This window comes from Callorhinus ursinus, unplaced genomic scaffold (genome assembly GCF_003265705.2).
Source record: "Callorhinus ursinus isolate GAN/ISIS: 27379988/994484 unplaced genomic scaffold, GSC_fseal_2.0 scaffold23, whole genome shotgun sequence".
NCBI lineage: Eukaryota > Metazoa > Chordata > Mammalia > Carnivora > Otariidae > Callorhinus > Callorhinus ursinus.
The window spans coordinates 15,205,468-15,233,049 of record NW_027397085.1 but is presented as its reverse complement, the minus strand read 5'-3'; the positions used below and the strand labels follow the sequence as shown (position 1 = coordinate 15,233,049).

Genomic DNA, 27,582 nt, shown 5'->3' with positions numbered 1-27,582 from the left:
ACTATGAACATTCTTGTAAACGTCCCTTGGCACACATATGTATGCATTTATATACTCAAAAGTGTATCTTCTGGATAACAAGGAACCCACATATTTGGCCTCAGTTGATACCAAATATGTGTACCAACTGTAATCTCATCAGCAACAGATATACTTGTTATTTTTATCAGACCCTTTAATTTTAGCTATTCTGTAGGATATAGGGAGGTACCTCGATGTGGATTTAATTAAAATATCCAGGTGCTCTATTAATAAAGTTGAATGTATTTATTTATTGGCTATTTAGATATCCTCTTTTATGAAGTGTCTAAGCAAATGTTTTGCCTAGGGGCACCTGGGTGGCTCAGTTGGTTGAGCACCTGACTCTTGATTTGTGATCCTGAACTCAGGGTCCTGGGATGGAGCCCCATGTTGGGCTCTGTGCGCAGTGTGGAGTCTGCTTATCCTTCTTCCTTCCCCTCCCTTGCTCTCTTTCTCTGTCTCTCTCTCTCGCTCTCAAATAAATAGAATCTTTAAAAAAATGTTCTGCTGCCTAGTTCTCTATGGGCTTCCAGTCTTTTAATTTTCTATTTTTTATATAATTTATATATGTCTTTTTTCAGATGTATGCATCTGTCACATATACCCTACTTCATGGCTTACTTTTTTACTCTCAATGTTTTTTGATGAATAGAGCTTTCTAATCTTAATGTAGTTCAATTTATCAATCTTTCTCTTTTTCGTTTAAACCTTTTGTGTTTTTACCTATCTTGACCCATGAATATATTTTCCATTGTTTTTCTTTAAGTTTTATTGTTTTCTTTTGTATTTTTATACCTATAATTTATCTGAAATTGGTAGATTTCTTTTCTGTCTGTTGTGGGGTATGGGTAAAGATTAGGTTTTTTTTTTTTAATATGGATACCTAGTTGATCCAGCACAATCTGTGGAAAAGGCCATCACTGCTCCAGTGCACTGCAGTGTTACTTGTGTCATAAATCAAATGATGGCATATGTTATCAGTGTGTTTCCTGATTATCCTGTTCCACTGTTTGTTTTTTTCACTTGTACTGATATCACACCATTTAGTGTAATTAAATTTATGGTAAGTCTTAGTCCACTTCCATAAAAGAATCCTGTGAATATATTGATTAGAAATGCACTGATTCTATAGATCACTCTGAGTTATACTGGTATCTTTACAATACTGAGCCTTCTAATTCCTGAATATGGTATATCCCACCATTCATTTAAATCTTGTGTCATTAATATTCTATAGTTTTCTGTGTGGTGTTGAGTGGTCTTGTATACTTTTCAATTTCTTACTAGGAATACGATGATTTTTGATGCAATTGTCAATGATACTACTTTGGAAATTCATAATTCGTTGTGTCTAAAATTCAGAAACGCAACTGACCTTATATCCAGCAACTTTGCTAAGTTTATTCATATTCATTTTAATGATTGGCTAGAGATTCTTTTGGATTTTCTATGCTCACAATCATGTCATCTGTGAATGACAGTTTAAATTCCTTTCATTTCTTTTTTTTGCCTTATTGTACTGCCTAGGACTTCCCACATAATGTTAAACAGAGGGGATAATAGAGATAACTCAAAGGGAAAGCTTTCAATAATTTACCAACAAACAAAATGGTGTGCTTTTAAAAAACAGATAGTCCTTACCAAATTAAGGAATTTCCCTGCTGTTCCTAGTATGTTAAGAATTTTTGAAGAATCAGGAATGAAGGTTGACTTTTATTATAAAGTATGATGTATTTTTTGACAGACTAAATATAGAGGCAAAGTATCTCAACATAATAAAGAATACACACACACACACACACCACACACAGATAGGTGACAAGCCCACAAGCTAATCTCATCTCTTCTTCAACAACAAGAAACTTAAAGTTTCTCCTCTAAGATGGTTTTTCCTCTAAGATCAGGAACAAGACAAAGATGCCAATACCTCACCACTTTTATTCAACTTGGCATTAGAAGTCCTAGCCAGGGGGCACCTGGGTGGCACAGCAATTAAGCTTCCAACTCTAGGTTTTGGCTCAGGTCACAATCTCAGGGTCATGAGATTGAGCCCCACGTCGGGGTCCACGCTCAGCGCGGAGTATGCTTGAGGATTCTCTCCCATCCTCTCCCTCTGCCCCTCCTGCTCATGCTCTCTCTGTCGCTCTCTAAAATAAATAAATAAAACTTAAAAAAAAGAAAAAGAAAAAGAAAAAGAAGTCCTAACCAGGGTAATGAAACAAGGAAAAAAAGCATAAAAACTGGAAAGGCAGAATTTGAACTGTCTCTATTTGCAGATGACATGATAATATGTATAGAAAACCCCAAAGACTCCCCCAAACACCTCTTTGAACTAATAAATTCAATAAAGCTGAAAGACATAAAATCAATATATAAAAATCTGTTGTTTCTATACACCAATAATGAATTACCAAAAGAGAGATTAAGAAAATAATCCCACTTACAGCTGCATCAAAAGGAATAGAATACCTAGAAATAAATTTAACCAAGTGGGTAAAAGATATGTATACTGTAAACTATCAGATATTGATGAAAGAAATTGAAGACACAAATAAATGAAAGGATATTCCATGCTCACAGATTGCAAGTGTTAACACTGTTAAAATGTCCATACTACCGAAAGCAACCTGCAGATTCAGTGTAAGTGCTATCAAAATTCCAATGGCATGTTTACAGAAGCAGAAAAAAAAAATCTTGAAATTTGTATGGAACACCAATCCCAAATAGCTAAAGCAAACTTGAGAAAGAAGAAAAAAGCTTTAAGTATCATACCTCTTGATTTCAAACTATTTTACAAAATAACAGTAATCAAAGCAATATGGTATTGGAATAAAAACAAACACACTGATCAACAGAACAGGAGAGCCCAGAAATAAACCCAAGCATATTATGGTCAATTAGACGAGGAGCCAAGAATATAATGGGGAAAGGATAGTCTCTTCATGAAATAGTATTAGGAAAATCAGACAGCAACAGGCAAAAGAAGGAAACTGGATCACTTTCTTACACCATATACAAAAATAAATTACAAAATAGGTTAAAGACTTGAGGAATGCCTGGGTGGCTAAGTTGGTTAAGTGGCCAACTCTTTTTTTTTTTTTTAAGATTTATTTATTTATCTGAGAGAGAGAGAGAGAGAGAGCATGAACAGTGGGGAGAGGCAGAGGGAGAAGTAGGCCCCCCACTAAGCAGGGAGTCCGATGCAGGGCTCGATCCCAGGACCTCGAGATCATGACCTGAGCCAAAGGCAGACGCCCAACTGACTGAGCTACCCAGGAACCCCAAGTGCCCAACTCTTGATCTCAGGGTCGTGAGTTGGGCTCCAAATAAGTCCTTGAAAACTATTAAAGACTTGAATGTAAGACTGGAAAACCATAAAACTCCTAGAAGAAAACAAAAGCAGTAAGCTCCCTGTTACCAGTCTCTGAGTGATGATTTTTTGGATTTGACACCTAAAACAAAGGCAAGAAAGGGAAAATAAACAAGTGGAACTATACATCAAACTAAAAACTTCTGCACAGCAAAGGAAACCATCAACAAGATAAAAAGACAACATGCTGAATGGGAGAAAAAATTTGCAAATCATGTGTCTGATACGGGGTTAATATCCAAAATATATACAGAACTCATACAATTCAATAGCCAAAAAACCATTAACTATCCAATTTAAAAATGGGCAGAGGAAGTGAATAGGCATTTTTCCAAAGAAGACACACAAATGGCCAACAGGTACATGAGAAAGTACTCAACATCACTAATCATCAGGGAAATGCAAATCAGAACTACAGTGAGCTGTCACCTCTCACTTGTTAGAATGGCTATTATCAAAAAGACAAGAGATAAAAAGTGTTGGTGAGGGTATGGAGAAAAGAGAACCCTTGTGCACTGTTGCTGGGAATGTGAATTGGTACAGCCACTGTGGAAACCAGTATGGAGGTTTCTCAAAAAATTAAAAACAGAACTACCTTATGATCCAGCAACTCCACCTCTGGATATATATCCAAGGGAAACAAGGTCACTACCTTAAAGAGATATCTTCACCTCCATATTCACTGCATCATTATTTATTATATTTATTTTATATTTATTATAGCCAAGTCATGGAAACAACCTAAGTGTCCATGAGTGTATGAAGAGACAAAGATTTGGTATTTTTGTACAATGGAATATTATTCAGCCACAAGAAAGAAGGGTATCTTGCCATTTACAACAACATAGATAGACCTTAAGGGCATTATGCTAAGTGAAATAAGTCAGAGAGTGATAATTATTGTACATCACTTATATGTGAAATCTACAAAAGTCAAACTCATAGAAACAGAATAAAGTGGTGGTTATGAGGGATTGGTGGGGGAGAAGGGAAACACAAAATGTGGAGATGTTGGTTAAAGGGTACAAAATTTGGACAATTAAGGGACAAAAAAAGTTGCACAGGGAAAGGAACTGGAGGAAGGGACTATAATACAATTAAGATGTGATCAGAAGACAAAAGGAGATCAATTTAGAGACAGCAAATAATTTAGGTGGAAAAGAGTTAGAAGCTAAGGTTGAGAGAGTAGGGATTGGGGTTGGGGGAACTTTGACCACCAGGATGAATTTAGACAATGCAAGTCCCTAGAGGTTTTGGGTAGAGACACAGTGAAACCACTTTATAATAAGGTTAATTCTGGGGTAGAACTTACCATGGAAAATATGGGAACAAAGTAATGCAGCAATACCACTTATGAATTTTTAGGAGTAGTCTAGATGTATAGTGTTGGTGAGAGAAAGAGAAGAAAATATGGGAGAGTTTAAAGAAAGAATTGCTAAGATTTGAGGACTAAGTGGATGTAAGGAGTGATCATGTTCAATTTGGAACATGTTATATTTGAGGAGATTACCCTATATTCAAGTAAGAGAGGTTCAGTAGACAGGTAGAGACATATGGGACTAGAGCTCAGGGAAAGGATTAGCACTAGAAATATAAATGTAACCAAATATCATAAAAATTATTTTTTATTATCTATCTTTTTTCTAAAGATTTTATTTATTTGACAGAGAGACACAGAGAGAGAGCACAAGCAGGTGGAGGAGCAGGCAGAGGGAGAGGGAGAAGCAGGCTTCCCACTGAGCAGGGAGCCCGATGCAGGGCTCGATCCCAGGACCCTGGGATCATGACCTGAGCCGAAGGCAGATGCTTAACCGACTGAGCCACCCAGGCGCCGCTTTTATTATCTACCTTTATTATTTAGTGTCTACCTTTACTAAGTAATAATATTAGTAACTTTCTTTTCCTTTAAGGCTTTAGGTCAATAGAAGATAAATCCAATTTTCTTCCTTAGATCAATAGACAATAATTTTGAAATAATTAAGATGATAATAATAACTAATATTTTTTGAGCACTTACTATATGCTAACCACTGTTCTAGGGATTTTACATATGTCAACATATTTACAACCATTCTATAAGTTACAATCACTATCCCCATTCACAGGTGAGGAAATTGAAACACACAGAGGTGTAGTCACTTGCCTAATGTCACAGAGCTAGTCAGCAGCAGAGCCAAGATGTGGACTCAAGCAGTCTAGCTCTCCTCAACCACCACATACATAACATCTTAGCAAATAAAATGATTTAGGGTTCAATTCTCCTTCATCTTCTAGAGCTATTTGGAAAGGTTTTAACATACTTACTTGTAATGTATTTGTATCCCACACTTTCAGAGTTTTATCAAATGAACTTGATGTGAACATGCCAGTGTCATGAGGATACCACTGTACAGTCTCCACACTATATTTGTGAACATCAGGATGGTTTCTACAAAACAGCGATCAAAATTTAGAAATACTTGATTTACGTGAGTTTCAATACTGATACTGTATTAACAAGTAGCAGTCTCAAGTAGGACAATATGAATGGCCAAACCTAGATCACAGGCCTGCATCCCAGCTCTCCAGAGGACAATGTCCAGGCACTTCTAGTTTCAGGCTTCTGTAGTGTAATGTGGAGGCCCGCTTCCTACTAAGGCTTATTAAATGGGAGACTTCCTATTTCTGTATTTGAGCCTAGAGAAAGTAGCCAGCTACACTGAACCTCTTCATGGAGAGGGGCAGTGATTTTTCCATACTGGAAGAGATACCCATTCTGGTTTTGGATATGCTTTTCCCAAATACCATTTAACAGTATTATCATTCTTAGAATTGTTGAATGCCTCACATAGTTCCATGGTATCCCACGCAATATTGCTTCTGATCAAGGAACTTACTCAATGACAAAAGAATGCAATTAACTGGTAGGTGTTCAAGGCACCACTCTTATGTAACCCATCACCTGTAGAAGCATGATCTGTTGAAGACTCAAGTTATGATATCAGCTATAATACACTACCTTGTAAGGGTGACATGCTGTCCTAAAGGAAGCAGTATATGCTCTGAACCAGTGATAAATACAGTATATGTGTCACTTTACTAAATTTTAATTCACAAAAACTGGCTGTTAACTAACCCTTATAAGACAATGATGGAAATTTGAACACCAAGTGGATATTTAATATGAGGAATTATTGTGTGAGATAATAAAGTCTCTATTTTTAGAGATATAAACAATAATGAATGAAATAAAATGCTCCTGGGATAATCCTCAGTGGGTGGGTGGGGTTAGAGATGAAACAAGATTGGTATGACTGATAGTTGCTGAAGCTGTGTGATGGGTACATAGTTCACTATACTACTCTCCTCTTTTGTATATGCTGGAAATTTTCCATAACAAAATAAACAAACAAAAGTTAACAGAAGATTATTGCAATCCTACACAGATAGGACCATCATGAGTTCTGATTCCTTAAGGTGAAGGTTTGGATCAATACAGGATGAAGTACCTTAAGCACTTGAATGAATGAGAACATGAAGTAAAGCCTTAAAGTGTTAGTTCTGGCACTGACAGAGCTGCAAAAAAGGACTATAGTGTCTACCCATAATTCCTTTCTATGTCATGTATAATTTATATATTTTAACTGATTTCCCTTTTCTTTCCTCTCTCTTGCCTCCATTATTTTATATGCGTTAACAACAAACTGAGTCCACAGGTTGAATAATTTGATAAAAGATCATGTAAAACTAATGAAAAAATGGACATTATCTTGAACTGGAGCTGGATATGGTAATTAAACAGACTGAGAATCTATCACCTTTGGGGAAAGGGATGATTACATCTGGGTTGTGTAGTGGATACTTGCCTTTTTGGTTGTAGAGTAGATACTTGGAACTTTTTTTTTTAAGTTGGATCCAAACTCCTCCTATTTGGGGTACATCTCCTTTATTTTATTGCTTCTTGTTACAGAAAGCTAGGGACTCCAGCCATTGTCTTTCCCTCTCCCTTGGCAGTAAGGGCATGGACATATGGTTTAAGGTTCCCCAAACCTGCCTGGGACTCTTAAACTCCAGCTAGTAATGCAAAACTCAGGGATATTTAAAAATTATTCATAGTCATGAAGTTGAGAGTCTGTGTTGGTGACATGTAGCAGAACCCAGACTAAATAGTTCCTGTGGTGGACTCCAACTGCTGTCTTTGCCTTAGTTTCTCTTACCTTCCACTCCTTTCCACATTTTATTCCCTTACCTTCCCGCCATTTATATGAGATACTATCTTTCCAATAAATTTCTGCTTAAAATAAGGAGAACTGATTTCTATTTGCTCCTAAGAACCTTCAGGTATACCAAGATTTTTCAGTTATAGTAAAACAAATCTTTAATGTAGTGATTAAAAATAAAATCTCATTTATATTTTAAATTTAAATTTAAGAATAGGACAAAATATTATATTATTATCTTACCAGGTATGACCTGTTATTCTCATTCACATTTAATGAGTACAGAAAGGGAATCTTTTTGGTGCCTAAGAACATATGCATTAAGTAAAGCAAAAATAAGTATCAGCAAACACTCTAAGCCATATTAACTTAATAAAAATTTTTAGTTAAATTATTTTGTAAAGTTAGATTATAAAGTCTTCAGATATAAAAAATGCTACTTTAACTCATTTTGCAAACATGCTCACTGTATGCCCATTTACATTCAAAGTTATGCTTTTAAAGAAAGAGAGGGAATCCAAGAAGAATGTCATGGTAAAGCAAAAGATTGATACACTAAGCATTTACTTGACTTTAACTACCAGAAAAGTAAATCACAGTTCCTCAGGAATAACATTAGACAACATGTAGTATATATGAAAATACTATTTTGATATGTAACAAATTAAACAATGTTAAAATGCTAGCTAAGATAAAAGAAGAAAATGAACTAAATGAATTAATATGACTATCTTACACTTTAGAATTTAGGGGTTTTTTTTTTTGGTACAAGTGGAGTGAGAGTATAAAATGGTGTAAGCCTCTTAGAAACCAAGTTTCAGACTATTTGAGGTGTTATCTTTGTGTACTAAGTGTCCCTATAATTATATTGCTTTACAGAGTGGCCTTAGGTTTTTAACATGCTTTTTAAAAGACAATATTTCATTTAAGACTCACAAAAACCTTACAAGAATGACAGGACAGGTATAATTATCTCTAAAACAAAATAATCTGAGGTTCAGAGAAAGAGTGTCCCAAATCTTTATTTCCAAAGTGAAGCACCAGAGCCAAGAAACAATCGCAAATCTCCTCCCAAATACTCCATGGACTTATGTACCTATTCTAGTGCTTTGGGAACAGCTTTAATACAGAGTGATTGTTAACACTAATGTTCATGAAATTTTTCCTCTTGAAAGCATTTTCCTATCACCCTTTCTTCCTGTTCACTCAAAGCTATGCTCAATATTGGATCAGATACAGGCGACAAGGAAGAATTAAGTAGTCATTATGAACAAATTACAACAGTCACAAAACATCTTTCTAGACACTTAAGAATAATTCTCACAAGACTGGAGAGGCAGTAAAGAATAGTCAGGAGACTTAAGACAAAGAGAGATATGTTAAGTTAGGCAGCTTTGAGTAAGTAGAGAGATAAGATGGTTGTGTGTAGGTGCGTATATGTGTTTGTATGGTGAAGGACTGCCAGTATATTTACTGCTTCTAGCCATTAATCTTTTTCTTCTATTAATATAAGTTGAAAAATATAATTTTTGTTTATAATTAGCTGAAAGACTTATAAGTAAATTATATGCTAAATGGTACTAAAAACTATGATTAGTTACTGTGGTGTGGTAAGTAGATATACAACAAAAAGGACATAATCAAAACTTTTTATTTTCAAGAAAATGTCAAAGGATATCCATGTGAAATGTGACATTTGAACAATCTGCCTGAGACAATCATATGACTGCTATTTTCATGTTTTGCATTTGAAGTAAAAAGTATTAAAATGTTTATAAATTCATGAATTACATTTTTAATACACACCTGCCAACGGAACACACTGCTTTACATGTGTAATAAGGTTGTCTGCTGGAGTTCTCAAGATCATAAAGTACAATCACACCATCTGAACCACCTGATAACATGCTAATAATAAAAAAGTTCACATTAATTTGTCATTTTATGTACTTCATTTATTATATATTTCTGAGAATTACTGATCCACAAACACCCAAGTGTATTATGCCCACAAATACAGAGTGAATCTTCATTAATAAAGATTTTTAATAAAGTAAAATTCCTCAACCTAGTATTTGTAGAATATAGAAAGTTTCAATCTGTGACCATTTAAAGTTCACCTTTGTAATTCCAAAAAGGACAGAAACAAGATGGCAAGAGCTATCTTAATTAAGAAAGTAAAATATTATGAAGTCATTCTTAATGTCCTAATTAAAATTGTGATAAATGAAAATGGAATCAGTGAGACCAGCTGTTACTGATGCTAGCTATCTGACTCTGGGCAAGTTACTTCACCTCTCTAAGCCTTCAAACATTTCTGAAAAAGAGAACATTTTCATCTAAGTCATAAAGATGACGTAAAGATAAAAGTTATATGCAAGTGAGTTTTATACTGCCTCATAAAAAATGACTAATAAATATTAGATTTAGCATTAAAAACACATTTACTCACTTTATTCAACTTTGTGCACTTGAAATACGTTAGGCACTCTGCTAATATAACTGTCCACAAGACAGGCATAGTTTCTGTCTTTCCAGAGTCTACAATCTAGCAGGAAAGACAGACAGATATATGAATTTATGTATCTAAATGAAGAATTGCTATTTGTTAATCTTATTGTTCATAATCAAACCTCATGTAGCTGTCGCTCTACTCATTCTGGTTCTCTGATTTTACTCTTTGGTAAATTCCTAAGAAAGGGCTAATGAGAGCAACAGGCCCTGAATTCTTGTATGTTCTTGACAATTTGTCTGTTCTTTTGTACTTGAAAATCAGTCTGGCTGGATATATAACCCTTGAGTCATGTTTTATTTCTCTGAACATCTGAGATAAGAAACTTCATTTCTTTGGGAATAAAGCCCCAAATCAGTTTAGTTAAAACAAGATTTTCTTTCCCTTATATCTAGTTTTAGATCTTATTTATTTTAGGAAATTTTTCTTGGATTATACCTTTAATATTGACTCTGTTCTCTTCCTTTGGGTTTCTTCTCTGGGAACTCCTATTAAATGCACGCTGGATCTTCTTTGTCTATCTCCCACATATGTCCCCATCTCTTGAATTCTTTATCTTTCTCCGTTTCTTCTTGATTTTTAAAAATACCCTCCTTCTACCTTCTATTTCCAAGCTATTACCTCTTGTATTCATTTGCTTGTGTTCCTTATGCTTTAGTCTTCATTTCTGAAACATCTGCCTTTTATTTCTAATTTTTTCTTGAGTTTCTTCATCTCATTGCTGAGTTTTCTTAATTCCAACTTAGGTGATTCTTTCAGTTCTTGTATCTTTTTAAAATGACTTTTAGCTAGTTTTAAAATATTAGGTTAGAGTTCTCAACTATTTCACAGGAATATCTTTCTGGCACAGCTACACTGTCTAAAGGGGCATTGCTTAGTTTCTTTGTTCTTAGACTAATTTTGAATGGACTTTGATTTTAATCCTATTATTTTGCTCATATTTGTATGAAATTAATTTTCTTAAACTTTTAGAAAGGAATCTTGGTTTAGAATAATATTTAAATGTTGTATCTATAGAATATCTTCCTCTTCCTTTTTTATAAGATGTTCAATACATGGCACCTCACTTTCAGAGATTTCTTGGTTCTGCTCACCTCCTCAATTTTTATCTGGGCCATCTTTTCCCTTTGTTTCTATTGTCCCTATACTGCTCAGTTTGGATTCTATTCCGAGCAGTTTCTCCTCACTATAGAGTTTTGCCCTTTAGGAGATCTTCAGTTGATGAGCTGGAGAGATCAGTGGGCCCAGACTCCTCCAGCCCCTTCCAGTCTTACTGTGAAGCCCCTAATCATTGGGAGGAGGTCATCCTCTCCGTGTCACCCCCTGTAGTCAAATTAGCTTGCTGAACTTCCAAGTAAGGTTGGTTATTTTGGAGTTATCAGGTCTACTAGGTGCTCCACTGGTTTTTCACTGTCTCTTCTGATATAGATGCTGATACCACACAGATCTTGTAAATATGGATGATTTGTTCCCACTCATCCATATTTTGTGGGTTGTGGGGATATTTGATCACCTATACTCGTTCTGAGTGTTATACATTAATTTTTTTATATTACCCTCTTTAGTTTTCTTGTTAAAGTGCAAGATAAGGAGACTGTGCCACACATGAACACAATTCTATCTTCACTAAGAAAGTCTTGTTATGAAAAATAAATTGTGTGCTTAGTGATGTAATAAACTTACATTCTGGTATAAGCTCCTTATCTTGTTAACCAGTTACAAAGGGTTCGTGAACCAGTGGCATGTGCAAGTAGCACTGATTTATAGACTTGTTTTAAGAAAAATTGAATACCAATTTGTAGAACAATAAGGTTTATTTAAAAGTAATTCTTCAAAGTTCTTTGCTGAAACAGTTCTAAAAATCTGATTGGTAGGTAGTAAAAAAGGACAGCAAGTAATACCATGCTAAAGTGTTCACCACAAAACTTTCGTTTAAGTATTTATATAGGAAAATATTTATAAATTTTAACAACTACAATTTTTATTTTCATTGACAGAATTTTGCAGCTTATTTGGACACAACTATGAGTTACATGTATACCAAAACCAGTTCTGAAAATATTTTTGCTTCCTATTTGAATTTTGTGAAATACTTTTTTTTTCACCATGGCACATGGATGCTCAATGCAAAAACAAAAAATTATATTCAAAGGTGAACAGCTTAACTGAATTTAAATTGTATTTATAGTAATGTCACATGATTCATCTTTGCTAGAATGATTTCCAAAAGCTTTCCTTGGATTCTATTAATTGGTTGAAACAACTGAACCACTATTGGAATTAAATGATTCTATATTTGAAGGATCTGTGGACAACGACATTATTTAACTGTGAGGTTATTATTCTGCTCATAGAGTAATTACAGTAAGAGATATAACTTCGTGTTTTTATATGGACAAGAAAACCTGGTACTAAAGATGAACAACAATAACTTAGAAGAATTTAGAAGATATCAAAGAAAATTCAAGCTTCAAAGAATGATATGCAAATGTACCTTATGCAATTGCACTTGTTAAAACATTATTTTCAGGGAGACTTCTTAAAATAACTCCTAACTTTGGAAATAAATGCTTCTTTACCAGATGTGTATATTCTGGTTTCTGGTTTTCAGTGATATCACTATAACTCTCATGGTGGTTGGTAAATATTAAAAAGTATTTTGAGCAAATTATATGTGCACTGATTTTCTTAGGAAAAACATCAAGATTTAATTTTCCATTAAACATATATTTTGCTTTTTATTACTCTCTTTGCTGCCAAAAGGATTTAATGCAAAATACAAGTCTTGGCAAACAAATGAAATAGTTACAGATTTCACTATAGTGAAGTATAGTGAGAATCTTGACTTTTCTCAATGTGCTCTGCAAAAAGACTCCTCAGCCTGTATTTCTCACACATATTTTATGCACATATAATCTGAGAAATCAGATTTCTCATCTTTCTCATTAACTCTGACAACCGGTAACCTACTGGCTTCATGTACTTCACAAGTTAGACAAATGATCTCTATTCCAAATGGCTGGCTGGAGAAGCAGTACTGAATATCTTTTCCACCAGCACCCATGACCAAAGAAATCAGTTATCCCTTTCTGTTTGTGTCATTATTTTATAAGCAAATGGCCCTCAGCTGATCTTGAATGGGAGGTGTTATGTTTGCATCTGGAAAACTTCAGAACAAAGAAAAGAATTATCGCTGATCATCTTTTAGATTTAACCATGTGCTAAAGTGAGAATATGTTCACTGTACATGTTTCCCATATACTACTAGGTGGGACTATGACAGTGGCTGAAAATTAAAACCAGAATTCTTCAAACCTGTTTGGTTCATTTTAATGTAAATAATAATAACACTTCATTATAATATAAAAACTGTGGGACAATGCTAAACACATGATACAACAAACTTCAGTCACTGTTATACTTGTTCTAATTACAGACCACATGAAGCTTTTTGAACTTTCTTGTAAAAGTAATAATGGGATCAAGTTGTTTTAAGTGGGGGGATGGCATGTTCATAGTTGCATTTTTTTCTTTTTCTTTTTTTTAAAGATTTTATTTATTTGACAGAGAGAGACAAAGTGAGAGAAGGAACACAAGCAGGGGGAGTGGGAGAGGGAGAAGCAGGCTTCCCGCTGAGCAGGGAGCCAGATGTGGGGCCCTGGGATCATGACCTGAGCTGAAGGCAGACGCTTAACGACTGAGCCACCCAGGAGCCCCAATATTTGCATTTTTCAAAGCACTCCAGCTGTTGTATGGAGAAAGGACTGAAAGGAGTAAAAGTATAGGTGATAATATTTTTGATTAAGAGGAGTGGAGGCAACCATTAATGATATGCCAAGTCCTATGCTAATCATGTTACACATATAATCTCAATTAAATTACAACAAACTTGTTAGGTAGCTGTTATTGTTAGCATTGTATATAGCTAAGGCAACTGAGAATTAAAAAGGTTAGGTCAATTGCTCAAGGTCACTTAGCTGCTAAGTGATAAAGCCCAGAAGGAGCTCAAATAAAGGTCTGGATTTCTTCAAGCTTAATTTTCCAACATATAGTTTCACTTTTTATATTCTATTTGTTTTCCCATTAGACTCCTTCAGAGTAGCAACTCTGTTTTAAAATGGTACCTAAAGCACACACCAAGCACTTAAAAGCCCTCTGTATCCAAAGAAGTTCAATGTCTGTTACAATGAATATATTTATATAAAGTAGTTTGGAAATATTTACCTGGAAACATTTTAAGGGTGTGATGTTTTGTATTTATTTAAATTAGTAATGTCAGACTTAAACTGCTACAATTTAGAAATTTCACTACTTTTTATGAACCTTTACATAAGTAACCTGAAAGCAAGATTTTACTGCATCTCACTTTGAACAACAACAAAATGACTGTTTAAGTGTAATAAACTTACTATCTTGCTTCAATAGGTTCAATGTCAAGGGTGTTAATTCCATTGCCATGGATCCTTTCAACATCTCTGTCTTTGTTTAACTCCAGTCCCAAAACCCTTGAAAAAAATAAAAATGGAAAGTGGGGAAAAGAAAGATAAAACTAAACAATGATAAAGTAATTTAAACATTAAAAACATCCTTATTTCACCAAAATTACATGTAGTACAAAAATTGCAAGTAATGCTTAAATCTTCTACCACACATTCAAAAGTATTTATAGATTTTTAAAAACCTTATACGAATTTTAAAAACGCCAACAGTACTAACAATTATATATAAAGAATTTCTCCAAAGCATTATCTTAAACTTCATTTAAAGGGATACTTCATTAAGTTTTTATTAAGGTATTTAGAGACTGAAATAAATTTTAATGAACAAAAAGTTAAATTCTGGTATCTTAAACTCAACTGAGGACACCTAGTGGACAAAAGCTTGAATTACAGTATTTAAAAAAAATTTCCTGAAGTGTTTCTTATGCTTTAGGTAGAAACAAAATGACTATGTTCAACAATTAAGCACACTTTTTAAGAGCCAATTAAATATCTATAAAAAGATGAATAACAAGTACTCTTACAAATTAAGATGAATGAAATTTCTGATATTGCATAACTGTAAACCATCATTATGTAAAGTGCTCATTACAATGACTAGTAAGTGCTCAGTGAATGTTAACTATTAGAATTTGTCTTGGTCTGTTGGATGTTAGAGAACATTTACATTAATTTAACTAGAATGATTTCTAAATTCATTACTGACCAACATGATGCTATCTATATGATAATTTTTAGCCTATTTGTCAGTTTTATTTTTTAAGGAACAATGCACAGTGCTAGAAAAAATACAAACTGATACTTTTATGTCCTCACAGTAGCAGTATTTTTTTTTTAAAGATTTTATTTATTTATTTGAGAGAGAGAGAATGAGAGATAGAGAGCACGAGAGGGAAGAGGATCAGAGGGAGAAGCAGACTCCCCGCTGAGCAGGGAGCCCGATGCGGGACTCGATCCCGGGACTCCAGGATCATGACCTGAGCCGAAGGCAGTCGCTTAACCAACTGAGCCACCCAGGCACCCCTCACAGTAGCAGTATTAATAATAATAAACATTTTAGTAATCATTTTAGCTTATCAAATGTTTGATTTAAAGATATACACAGGTTTTTGTCTTCTGGAACAGTCTAGCCTTAGGTTCAAATATCCAGTCTAACATTTACTACTTTTCTGACCTTGATCAATAACAGTAACAGCCAACATTAAGAGCCTACCATTTGCTGACACTGTGATTAGTGGTAATAAAAAGTGTAATAAGTGGTAATCTGAAGTGATGGATTTCCTAGATGGTAGGTTATATTAGTAACTGCTCTTCCTGATTATAAAACTAAAACATAAGTAATTTGCCCTAGGTCATACATCTAATAATTGCTTGAACTTGGATCTGAACTCTGACACTTTCTCTCCAGACCATTATGCTGTTCTTCCATCTCTGAGCTCCAATATTTCACCAGAAAATAATTGTTCACATTTTCCAGTGAATTCCCATTTCTTCTTAAAATATTTTTCTATTTTTCAGTTTTATTTTATTTTACTTCATTTTTTTGAGAGAGAGAGAGAGAGAGAGAGCATGCGGGGGGGGGGGGGGGGGCAGAGGGAGGAGAGACAGAATCTTAAGCCCCAACGCAGGGCTGGATCTCACAACCCTGAGATCCTGACATGAGCCAAAATCAAGAGTCAGACACTTAACTGACTGAGGCACCCAGGCGCCCCTATTTGATGATTTTTCAAATAATAACAGTAATCCGTGCTTCTTGTAACCAGTAAAATATACAAATATGGACAAAGGTAATCACCCCTTCCTTGAGTTCCTTTCTCTGAACAGTGAGAAATGTAGCTGCCACTATCATGAATGTTTATTTGATCAATGCCACTGAACATAACCAATCTCCCATCACCAATACCATCTCCATCCCCAACAAGAAAATTGCTCACCAGGCTTGGGGTTTGATTTCTGCCTCCCCTAATACTCCTAATCACCTGGGCTTGTCAGTCCCCACAATCAGACTACCTCCTCAACCTGCTCAGGGTCTCCAATATCACTCTAAACCAATCTAATCCCAGCCTGTGTATGGAAGCCTACTTCTGCCCAACCTAAAGACTTTAGGACTGAATTTTTAGGGAACTAAAAGGGGTTAAATGAAGGAAAGTAAGAGGGTAAACAGGGGAGGGTGTTTGTGGAAGGAGGCAAGGTGTGCAAAAGAGAGTTAACATAGCATGCCAGAGACTGCTGTCCTTTAGAAAGCCTACTTGCAAGATTGGCCTTTGTCTGCTTCTGTGATTGCAGGAGGGTTTATTTTATTTTATTTTTATTGTTATGTCAATCACCATACATTACATCATTAGTTTTTGATGTAGTGTTCCATGATTCATTGTTTGTGCATAACACCCAGTGCTCCATGCAGAATGTGCCCTCTTTAATACCCATCACCAGGCTAACCCATCCTCCCACCCCCCTCCCCTCTAGAACCCTCAGTTTGTTTTTCAGAGTCCATCATCTCTCATGGTTCGTCTCCCCCTCCGATTTCCGCCCCCTTCATTGTTCCCCTCCTGCTATCTTTTTTTTTTCTTAACATATATTGCATTATTTGTTTCAGAGGTACAGATCTATGATTCAACAGTCTTGCACAATTCACAGAGCTCACCATAGCACATACTCTCCCCCAATGTCTATCACCCAGCCACCCCATCCCTCCCACCCCCCACCACTCCAGCAACCCTCAGTTTGTTTCCTGAGATTAAGAATTCCTCATATCAGTGAGGTCATATGATACATGTCTTTCTCTGAGTGACTCATTTTGCTCAGCATAACACCCTCCAGTTCCATCCATGTCATTGCAAATGGCAAGATCTCATTCCTTTTGATGGCTACATAATATTCCATTGTATATATATACACCACATCTTCTTTATCCATTCATCTGTCGATGGACATCTTGGCTCTTTCCACAGTTTGGCTATTGTGGACATTGCTGCTATAAACATCGGGGTGCACATACTCCTTCGGATCCCTACATTTGTATCTTTGGGGTAAATACCCAGTAGGATTGCAGGAGGGTTCTAATCACTCCTGGATAAGAATGGTTCCCTGGGCCTAAACTATGTGGAGCCAACAAGGTGCTTTGTGATGAATACCTGCTTTCCTTCTGGGAGTCTGGAATTTTGGTACATGTTAAGTATATAGAAATTTGGGTTCATGCTCTAAAAGAAGAGATAAAGTCCTTCAGACAGAAGGGAAATGATATAAGAAAACTTGGGATATCAGGATTGAAGAGAAAGCAAAAGAAATGATAAATACCTAGGCAAATATAATTGACAATTAAAGTATGCTTGATAGCTGAAAACAAAATGTATTAACATTATCTGATGGGGTTTACAATGTATGTAAATGTAATATGCGAGACAACATATATGGTGGAGGATAAAGAGTGATGAAGTTTCTATATGTCAAATGAGGCAGTAAAATATGGATTCTAAGCAGAGAAAGAAAAGTGGGTATTTTATCATTCCTACAGCAACCACCAAAAACAATCATACAACGAGATGTCACAAGAGATAAATTAAAATGGGATATTAAATAATGTTCAAATAACCCCCAAAAAAGCAGGAAAGGGGAAACAAAAATGTGGAGCAAGCATCATTCTCATCCACCAATGGTGGGAATGTTAAGCTTCTAGAAAACTACCAGTTTCTAAAAAGTGAAACACAGGCTCTAGTCATTCCACTGTTAGGCATGCAGCCAAGAGAAATAAAAGCATATATTCACACAAAGACTCGTACATGAACATTCACAGCAGCTTTATATGTAATTGCCCAAAACTGGAAACATTTAAATGTCCACCAACAAGTGAATGGATAAATTGTGATATAGCCACATAGAATAGGAATAGAACATTCCTCAGCAGTAAAAAAGAATCAAAAGGAGAAACTTCAAAATAAATTATGCTGAATGAAAAGAGCCAGACAAAGCATGATTTTATTTATATAAAATTCCGGAATGTACAAGTAATCTATGCTGACAGTAAGCAGAGGAGTGGTTTCCTGGAGTAAAACAGCATGAAGCAGGGAAAGAAAGAAAAGAAGCATTACAAAGAGTTAGGATGAAATTTTTGGCTTATGGATATTAGTTATTTTGATGGTGATGGTTTCAAAGCATATATGTATGTCAAAACCCATCCAACTGTTTACTCTAATTTAATGTGCATTTTATTGTATGTCAATTACACCTCAAAAAAGTTGTAAAAAAAGTGGGGTAAGAACTGTAAACTTTGCATATCCGTGTTCACGCTTTTGCCCTTAATCATTGACAAAGAAGAACCTGGGGTAAATTAGAGTAGACATCTTCTTTAAATAAAATAGGACTGGGTAGTTGTTTAGTTAAGCAAACACATCACTTAATGAGGGGAATCTTTAAGAAGAAACACTACCTTAAACACTTTATTTCAACTTAAATATATAAGCAATCCTCACTTTGCACAGTTTGCAAACTAAGCACAGAATGCAAGTTACCATGATTTAAATACCAGACTCCCCAACAATATGGTTCAAAATTCAGTTACCATGGTATATTAATTGTGTCTAGTAGCACAAAGCACAAAGTTGGCTACTAGCTTTTCAGTCCACAAATCACTACAAAAATAACATGCACATCATAATTCCTGACCAATTTACATGACTTCTTTCAAAGTCTGCAGGTGATTGGTTACTGTACATTTGTCATTCAATTCACACAGAGCCTGCAAAGTTCTGTACTTCTGAGATAAAAGCATACGAAATTTTAGAAAAATGGAGAATTAAAAGAGGGAATTGACCAACAACATGGACGTGCACCAAAAATATGCTAAGTGATAATGCTGGAAATAAAACTCCAATGGAATGTAAATGTAGTTACAGGAGAAATAGTTGATTGTGTAAATGTTGACACTTGTGGCCATTTGAGAATCTCTAGAGAAAGACTGAGGAAATCAATGCAGGTGAGTGAACTTATCCCAATAAATGAGGAAAAGTGGTCATGATGAGAAAGCTGAAGATGTCTGGGAGGAAATGACGCTGGCAAAAACGTTCACATTAAAAAACTCTCAGAGACATATTTCACGACATTGAAATGCAAAGGACAAAATGTTGGAATCTGATTCGGACTTAGAAAGAATGATAATTAGCCAAGATATAGAAGAGATACTCAACTTGCATTAGAAGTTATACAATGAGAAGACCAGTGCCACTCAAACTACTCTTGATTTCAGTTTTTTTTTTTTAAGATTTTATTTATTTGACAGAGAGAGACACAGCGCGAGAGGGAACACAAGCAGGGGGAGTGGAAGAGGGAGAAGCAGGCTTCCCGCTGAGCAGGGGACCCGATGCGGGGCTCGATCCCAGGACCCCGGGATCATGACCTGAGTGGAAGGCAGACTCCCAACGACTGAGCCACCCAACGACTGTGCCCCTTAAACAAAGAAATAACTGTAGCTCTCATTGTTTCTAATGTCTTATATTACAGTGTATTAATATTTGCTTTCCTATTTTTTCATTTCTTGTATATTTAGGATGGACAGTAAAAGTTTACTGTTTGACAAAGAAATTTTAAATATCACAGAACAATGGTAATTGTTCCCTATCCACTGATTATTAAAATTACTTGCCATAGATTTTGCCTGGCACAATTAGTTTTATAGATGTATAATACTATGGAAAGCAAGGACTGTCCAAATATTTATATGCCAATTGTTTGAAGTAGAGTTAAACGTGCTGAACAGAATGCCACATCACCTTTTTTTTTTTTTTACAAACCATACCCGTAACTATATGTATTCTATGATTTTCAAAAATAGGTTTTATTTGGGGAGCTGGGGTGACTTACTTGGTTGAGTGTCCGACTCTTGATTTTGAGTTGGGTCGTGATCTCAGGGTCATGAGACTGAGCTCTGCATCAAGCTCTGCACTGGGCACAGACCCTGCTTAAGATTCTTTCCCTCTCCCTCTGCCCCTCCCCTGCCTGCAAGTGTGTGTGTGTGTGTGTGTCTGTGTGTGTACTCTCTCAATAAATAATTTAAATTAAAATATATGTTTTAGTCATTAACTTATTTTAGTTGAGTAAACATTTAAGGCATATGCCAAACAAATGAATATGGAATCTCAGACATGCAAAGCAATTGAATGTGGAATCTTTCTCAAGCAATGGTTGCCAATCCTGGCTATACATTATAATCACCTACGGAGCTTTAAAGAAATCCCAGTGTCCTGGACCAATTAAACCAGAATCTCTGGGGTTGGAACTTTGACATGAATACTTTTTCCAAAGTATTTTTTCCAAATCACCCTATGTGATTCTAATATTATGGCAAAGCTGAAAAAAACTGTTCTTTTAATATTTTCCTCCAGTCTTTCATAGTATGATTCTCTCAATCATACCTCATTGAACAGCATTTTATTTTAAGTGATTTGTTTGGATTATTTCAAAAGTGGTCCATTTAGTTTTTATAAGAATAATAATTCTTTTTCATTTTGTATTTCATTAATTCTTATTAAAATGACGTAATCAGAATAATAAAATTGGCATTCTCAGGACTCGGGACAAATACTGATTTTTGATAAGCATATAAAGCAACTGGTGGGAGAGATGTGCATGGGATTACTAGATTATAGGTTTTTTAGCCCCAAGTGTTAAGTATGCTGGGGGAACCAGCATGTTGTACACAGGAAATGAAACCCATTCACAGATGGATTAATCTGGTGATCTTCTTAGGAGACATTCACTATTTCAAAACTTTACTTCTAATGAAGAAGTTTAGGTCATGGAATTTTAACAAGGAGCGATACTTAGTTGCTTCCTCAGACCGAGGACTATTTGGGATTAAAAGACTCTGCAGAAACCCAGTGTTTTAGACCCTCAGTAGCTCACATGACTTAAATTATTACTGATATGATAAGACTTCTGAACATAGAGGAAAAAATGCTTTTTTCAAAAAAGTACAGATATTTTTACTAAAATTAAAGGTCTAACAGTCAAGTTCATTCACTTTCCAATGTTTAATTTGCTGATCCTAATGGAAGAATTGCAGAACTACTTAGTGGAAACAAGCTAAATTATCGGAGATTGACCAACTTTGATAAACATAAATTTTGAGTCTTCGAAATCATTGAAATAAAAACCTCTGGATATGTCTGTATACTTTTATTAGAGTGGATCACTGAGCTGAATAGGAATTACTGTCAACTCTGCACTGATTGGGGGTGGGGAGAGAGGGCCAACAGTAGATGCAATTTCTGAGATGCCATTTCTGAGATCAGATTATAAGGAATCTGGCTCCCATCTTGCTTGCCCTTTCTTGCTCTTACTTTCTTGTTTTGATGGAAGCTAGCTGTCATGTTGTGATTTGAGAGGCCTATGTGAAAAATAACTGGAACTGAGGGAGACCTCTAGACCAAAGTCAGGGAAGAATTAAATCCTGTCTTGAGTGAGCTTGGAAGTGGATCCTTCCAGAGTCAAGTCTTGAAATGACTATAGTCCTAGCCAATATCTTCACTGCAGCCTTCTGAGAGACTTTGAGCCAGAAGACCCAGTAAGACACACAGATTCCTGACCCCTAGAACTTGTGAGATAATAAATCTTTTGTTACTTTAAGCTGCTAAGTTTTGGGGGGTACTTTGTTACCCACTCACTGATAACTGATGCTTGGGGTACTTTGTTACTCACCCACTGATAACTAATGCAGCAGGTGAGTTCTTCTTTTGGGATATTAGAAAAAAATCATGTCCATCAGTTTTCCAATAAGCAACTGTACTCTGCTTTTCTCTCAAGTTTCTTTAAAAAGCCATCAGTGTTGGCGGTTCCTACTTCTTTTCCTGTCATTCTCCAACTCACTGAAATCTTACTTTTATTCCCATGATTCTCTTAAAAATGCTCTTCCCAAGGCCATCAGTGATCACCCTGTTGGTTAAATATAATGCACACTTTAATTCTTCCTTTATTCCTCATATTTCTTGAATGCATGTCATTCACTTAACAGAAACTCTTCTAGGCCCCTTCTCTCATGTCTCTCTTCTCACAGGATTTAAGAAGACAATATACTAATAAGAAAATATGTATATAATACAATTTCAGCAGTAATAAATTGAATAGATAAGCAGAGTAATGGGAGGGAGAACCACTGACAGCAAATAACGGGGCAAGGGCCAGCAAATGACACATATGAGGGCTTCCTCTTCTTTCAGTTTAAGAGACACTTCATTGCCCTGGTTTTGCTGCAACGGTTCATTTGTAGTCTCTTCTTCTGCCTAACTTTAAATGTTGATGTTTCTCAGATTTTTGGTCATTGAAATGCTTTTCTTACTCTACAAATAATGCCTGGATGATCTCATCTCCACCTCACTTCAAGTACCATCTCATGTTAAAGATATCTCAATTTCTTCTGAGCAACAAATATGTACATTCAACTTTGTCCTCCTCTCTCCAAGTGAAAATCTTCACAGGTTCTTTGAAAGCAATATGGGAAGGGGTACCTCGGGGGCTCAGTAATTGACTGAATAAATTTAGTAATCCGACTTCGGCTCAGGTCATGATCTCAGGGTCCTGGGATCGAGCCCAGGGTAGGGCTCCCTGCTCACTGGGGAGTCTGCTTGTCCCTTTCCACCTGGCCCTCCCCCCCACCCCGCTCCTGCTCTCTCTCCCTTTCAAATGGGTAGATAAAATCTTAAAAAAAGAAAAAAGAAGAAAAGAAAGTAATATGGAAAAAGTCCGTATGGTCAAGTTACATTCATTCTGCTACATACAAAGCACATATCTGCGAATCATTGTTGACTCCTCTATTTTCATCATTCACTATATTCAACCAATTTACACAGCTGGTTGATTCTATTTCTTAAATGTTTTTAAAAATATCTTCACTCTTTTCCACCCAACCACCATTTCCCAGGCTTCCATCTACTCTCTTCTGGACAACTGGAATAGTTACCTAACTTGACTCTCACTCTTGCTCTCAACTTCAATCCATTCTCCAAGCAGATGACAAAATCCAAGAGTTGTCACCTTCTTCTCATCTTCATACCTCTTCACCAAGCACACAAGGCTCTTTCTCACCTAGCCCCAGACTCCATCTCCAGCTTCATCTCTTGTCAATGGCCCCCTTGTCTGCTCTAGTAATGGTAAACTTTGTTCGATTCCTGGCCTATGCTCTACCCTTGGCAAACAGTAGGAGCTCAGTAAATATGTCGACTGCACGAATGAAGGAATCCTTGGAGAGTAGTTATTCCTTGGGGAGTGGGAAGGAAATGTAATGTGAAGAAAAAGGAATAAGATAAAAGGAAAGTATCTTCCCCAGAAGCCGCGTGCGCACCCACCAGCCTCCAGGTATGTAGAAGGCATCTTATTTCCGTAAGGCACAGAGCAGAAGAAATTAAAAGTCTAGTTTGGTGGCAGTGAAGTGATAATGAGGTGGGAAAGTGGGAGGCAAGACTAACACAGAAACAGGTTCAGATTTTAAACGACCTGTTTGAGAAAAAAGTAAGGTTTTCGTTACCTCCGTGTGGACTCCGCTCTCCGGAGGCGAAGAGGGTCGTCCAAACCCGCTTGTCTCGCTAATAAAAACCCTAACATCCCGTTCCTTTACACCAGCCTGAAAACTGGATGCCGCCATGACAGAGCTCGGAGGCCGGACTGTAACAGTGGAGTCTCCCATTGGTCAAGCAAGGTGCCATCCGGCCAATGGTGAGCGCCGTTACTAGAAGGGCGTGAGAATGGGATGGGTGGGCGGGGTCCGCGGCTGGAGAGCGGGTGTGTTTCGGTCGTGGCGGATCTGGCAGGGATTCGTGCTTAAATTCCGGTGGACGGCATGGGTTGGTCTCAGGATTTGTTCCGCGTCTTATGGAGAGCGCTGTCAAAAGAAGCGAAGCAGCAAGTAGGCGCAGACCAGTTTGGGAACAAATACTACTATGTCCCCGAGTACAAGAACTGGAGAGGTGAGATTACAGCGAGCGCGCAACGGTTGCGCGGTCAGTAAATAAGGGGAACGTGAGCGCGTCTCGTAAACTAACACAGCGCGCGACGGCTGTGATGTCTCCTGGGGGGTACAGCCCAGATTCGTTCACCCTGCCGCCCCTTCACTCTGAGCTGAGCCCTTGGCGCCGCGGCCCGGCCTCAGTGTGCCCGCCGTCCGTGGGTTGCAGCACCTCGGTGAGATGCCACCGGCCGCGACCCGCGGGAGCACTGCACCACACACGCAGCTCTCGTCCCCGGATCGAGAGCCCACCCGCAGACGACGCCCCGGCGCCGGTCCTGGCCATTGGGCCACACAGACAGGGACAAGTCCACGGAGGTCTTTTTCCAGAGGGCCTCAAGAGGGCAGGGTAGTAGCTTTTTTCCTCCTGTGCCCTCCTGGCGACCAGGCCGGCGTTCTGTAATGGAAGAAGTGCATTTTGAGGGCCTCCGCTTTCCTCTTTCTTGGTGTTTACCTTTTCAGTAGCTCCGGCGCTGGCCACACGCGTCACTTTCGTCTAGCTGTCTAAAGTAGGGCTCTGCACACTGTGGAGAGGGGTCCTCACAAGGTTTTAAGTTACCTTTCCCACGAATTTGTACTCCAAAACCCCGTGGAGCTCACTTTAAGATCATTGCTCCAATCGTGGTGTTTCCTAGGATTCATGCAAAGTAGTGGAGTTTGGGGAATTAGGGGGCGTTCCTGTCGGTTGAAATAATCTCACGTAGCAGCCGTTATAACCTCTACGATGTCGCTCCATCATCGCGATGCAAAAGATCTCAGGCTTTGGCATCCGAAGGGCTTGGGTTAGAATTTCAGCTCTAACACCTTGTAACCGAGGGAAAACTGACAAAATATTCGTCCTCCCTAGTATCAGTCTCCTCACTTGGAAGTTAGAGATGTTAATAATAGCAGTTACTGAGAAGCACTAAAATCTTTCCAATATTGTGATCCATTCATTTCCGGTAGTTCTAGTCAAAGAGAATTACTCCTTCCTTCCTTAGAGCACATGTAAATTGTATTTAGTGATTTATCTCTCAAAATTGTTTTGCCCAGCCTTTTTCTGTAACAATATCTAAGACTTGTTTCCCATTTAAATGGGCTTCTAAACTCTATCAGGGTAGGGAATATGTCTTTTTTTTTTTTTTAAGTCCACAAATAACCTAGCATGTTGATGGTGTTTCTTCACAAATTGCAACCAGAAGGAAAGATGTTTCTTTTCCATAAGTTGTCAGTAGCATTAAAAAATATGCAAAATGTCTATTGGCTTTTGTTATTGAAGTATAATTTAGGTACAGTAATACTTATCCTTTTGGTGTATGTTTTTATGATTTTTTACAAATGCATAGTCCCATAACTATCACACAATCAAGATACAGAATGGTTCCATCACTACCAAAATTCCCTCTACCCCTTAGTAGTTCATTGAACCTTAGCTCATTAACCAGGCGTTGGCAACCACTGATCTGTTTTAGGTCCCTAAAATTTTGCCTTTTCCCAGATATCATATAAATGAAATTATGGAGGATGTAGTCTTTCAAATAAAACGTATTTCACACACCGTAATGCAGTTAAGATTCATCTGTGTGTCAGTAGTTATTCCTTTTTATTGCTAAGGAGTAGTTCATTTATGGGTTTACTGAAGTTTATCCATTCACTTGGGTAAATACCTAGGAGTGGATTGCTGGGTTGTGCGCACATGTATAGAACTTTATAAGGACGACCCCCCTCTTTTCCAGATTGGCTATATCATTTTGCATTCCTGCCAGCAATGTTAAGAAAATTCTGGTTACACATCCTCACCAGCACTTGGTATTGTCAGGTTTTTGTTGTTGTTTTTATTTTATTTTACCCATTCTATTAGTTGTATAGTGGTGTCTTATTGTGGTTTTGATTTTCATTTTCCTAATGACTGAAAATGTTGAGAATCTTTTTATGTGCTTATTTGCCAACCTTAGATCTTTGGTAAAGTATCTGTTCAACTCTTTTGACCATTAAAAATAATTTGGGATCGAGGCGCCTGGGTGGCTCAGTCGTTAAGCATCTGCCTTCAGCTCAGGTCATGATCCCAGGGTTCTGGGATTGAGCCCCACATCGGGCTCCCTGCTCAGTGGGAAGCCTGCTTCTCCCTCTCCCACTCCCCCTACTTGTATTCCCTCTCGCCTCTCACTGTGTCTCTCTCTCTCAGATAAATAAATAAAATATTAAAAAAAATAATTTTGGATCAACTTCATTGTACTATTTCAATGAAAATACAATATGATTGAAGAAAGATTTAAATTAACAAAATCATGTATTCTAAAACAACATAATTTGTTAGTCAAAGGATGTGTTGGTCTTTAACGTTATTATAATACCAAATTGTTTTCCAAAGTGATTATAAATTTATACTTCTATCAGCTTGATATTTGGAATTCATGTCCTCTTGGCTGTGAGAAAAATGAGGCTTTTGTTGATGACGTAGGAGAATCATTGTATGCTGCTGTATAACATATCTGTGTTGCTCAGTTCTTAGATAATTGAAGCCTGTGGCACAGACACATATTATGTTCTGTAAATACTGTTACACATTTCCTAAGCCTTCCACTATATATTGGGGAAATATCTTTAGTTTGTTTTAATGCAAGTTTTCCAAAAATGAGTCATCTAACTTTATTTCCTTGGTATGAAAGATGGTTTTTTTTAGAGGTCTCCTTGAGTTTTCTTTGAATTGAATGAATTGTTGATTTAACACCACCATTGAAGAGTATTTAAGAACTCTTTAGAGGAAATGACTTTTTCTTTTAATTCAGTCAATTAGTGTGGCGTCAGTCATTAAAGAACTACTATACTTTCCATATAGGATATTATTTAATGAGAGCAAAGATACTTACACAATTTAAAATAAATCTCTGGAGTATTGTCCAGTCAGATGAATTTAGGTTTAGGATTGATTGTTGAAATTTTAACTTTTTTTTTTGAGAAAAAAAAAAACATATTGGCATCTCAGGATGAAAAGATTGTGAAGATAGTGT

At 36.7% G+C, this 27,582-nt stretch overlaps 2 protein-coding genes across 5 annotated transcripts in view; one reads left to right on the top strand and one right to left on the bottom strand.

The window, feature by feature from the left end:
• The window catches only part of ERCC8 (ERCC excision repair 8, CSA ubiquitin ligase complex subunit), a 57,301-nt gene extending 33,056 nt beyond the window's left edge, over positions 1–24,245 (bottom strand). For all 4 annotated transcript variants that reach the window (XM_025892413.2, XM_025892415.2, XM_025892414.2 and 1 more), the window contains exons 1-4: positions 24,116–24,245; positions 14,512–14,607; positions 9,397–9,498; positions 5,696–5,819 (exon numbers count right to left, since the gene is read on the bottom strand). In XM_025892413.2, the coding sequence (XP_025748198.1) occupies positions 5,696–5,819; positions 9,397–9,498; positions 14,512–14,607; positions 24,116–24,192 (399 nt within the window). In that variant the 5' untranslated portion in view covers positions 24,193–24,245. The remainder of the gene's footprint in view (positions 1–5,695; positions 5,820–9,396; positions 9,499–14,511; positions 14,608–24,115) is intronic.
• A 104-nt stretch (positions 24,246–24,349) lies between these two features.
• NDUFAF2 (NADH:ubiquinone oxidoreductase complex assembly factor 2) overlaps positions 24,350–27,582 on the top strand; it is a 134,557-nt gene continuing 131,324 nt past the window's right edge. Inside the window, exon 1 of the mRNA XM_025892469.2 lies at positions 24,350–24,554. Within this exon, the coding sequence (XP_025748254.1) occupies positions 24,428–24,554 (127 nt within the window). The 5' untranslated portion in view covers positions 24,350–24,427. The remainder of the gene's footprint in view (positions 24,555–27,582) is intronic.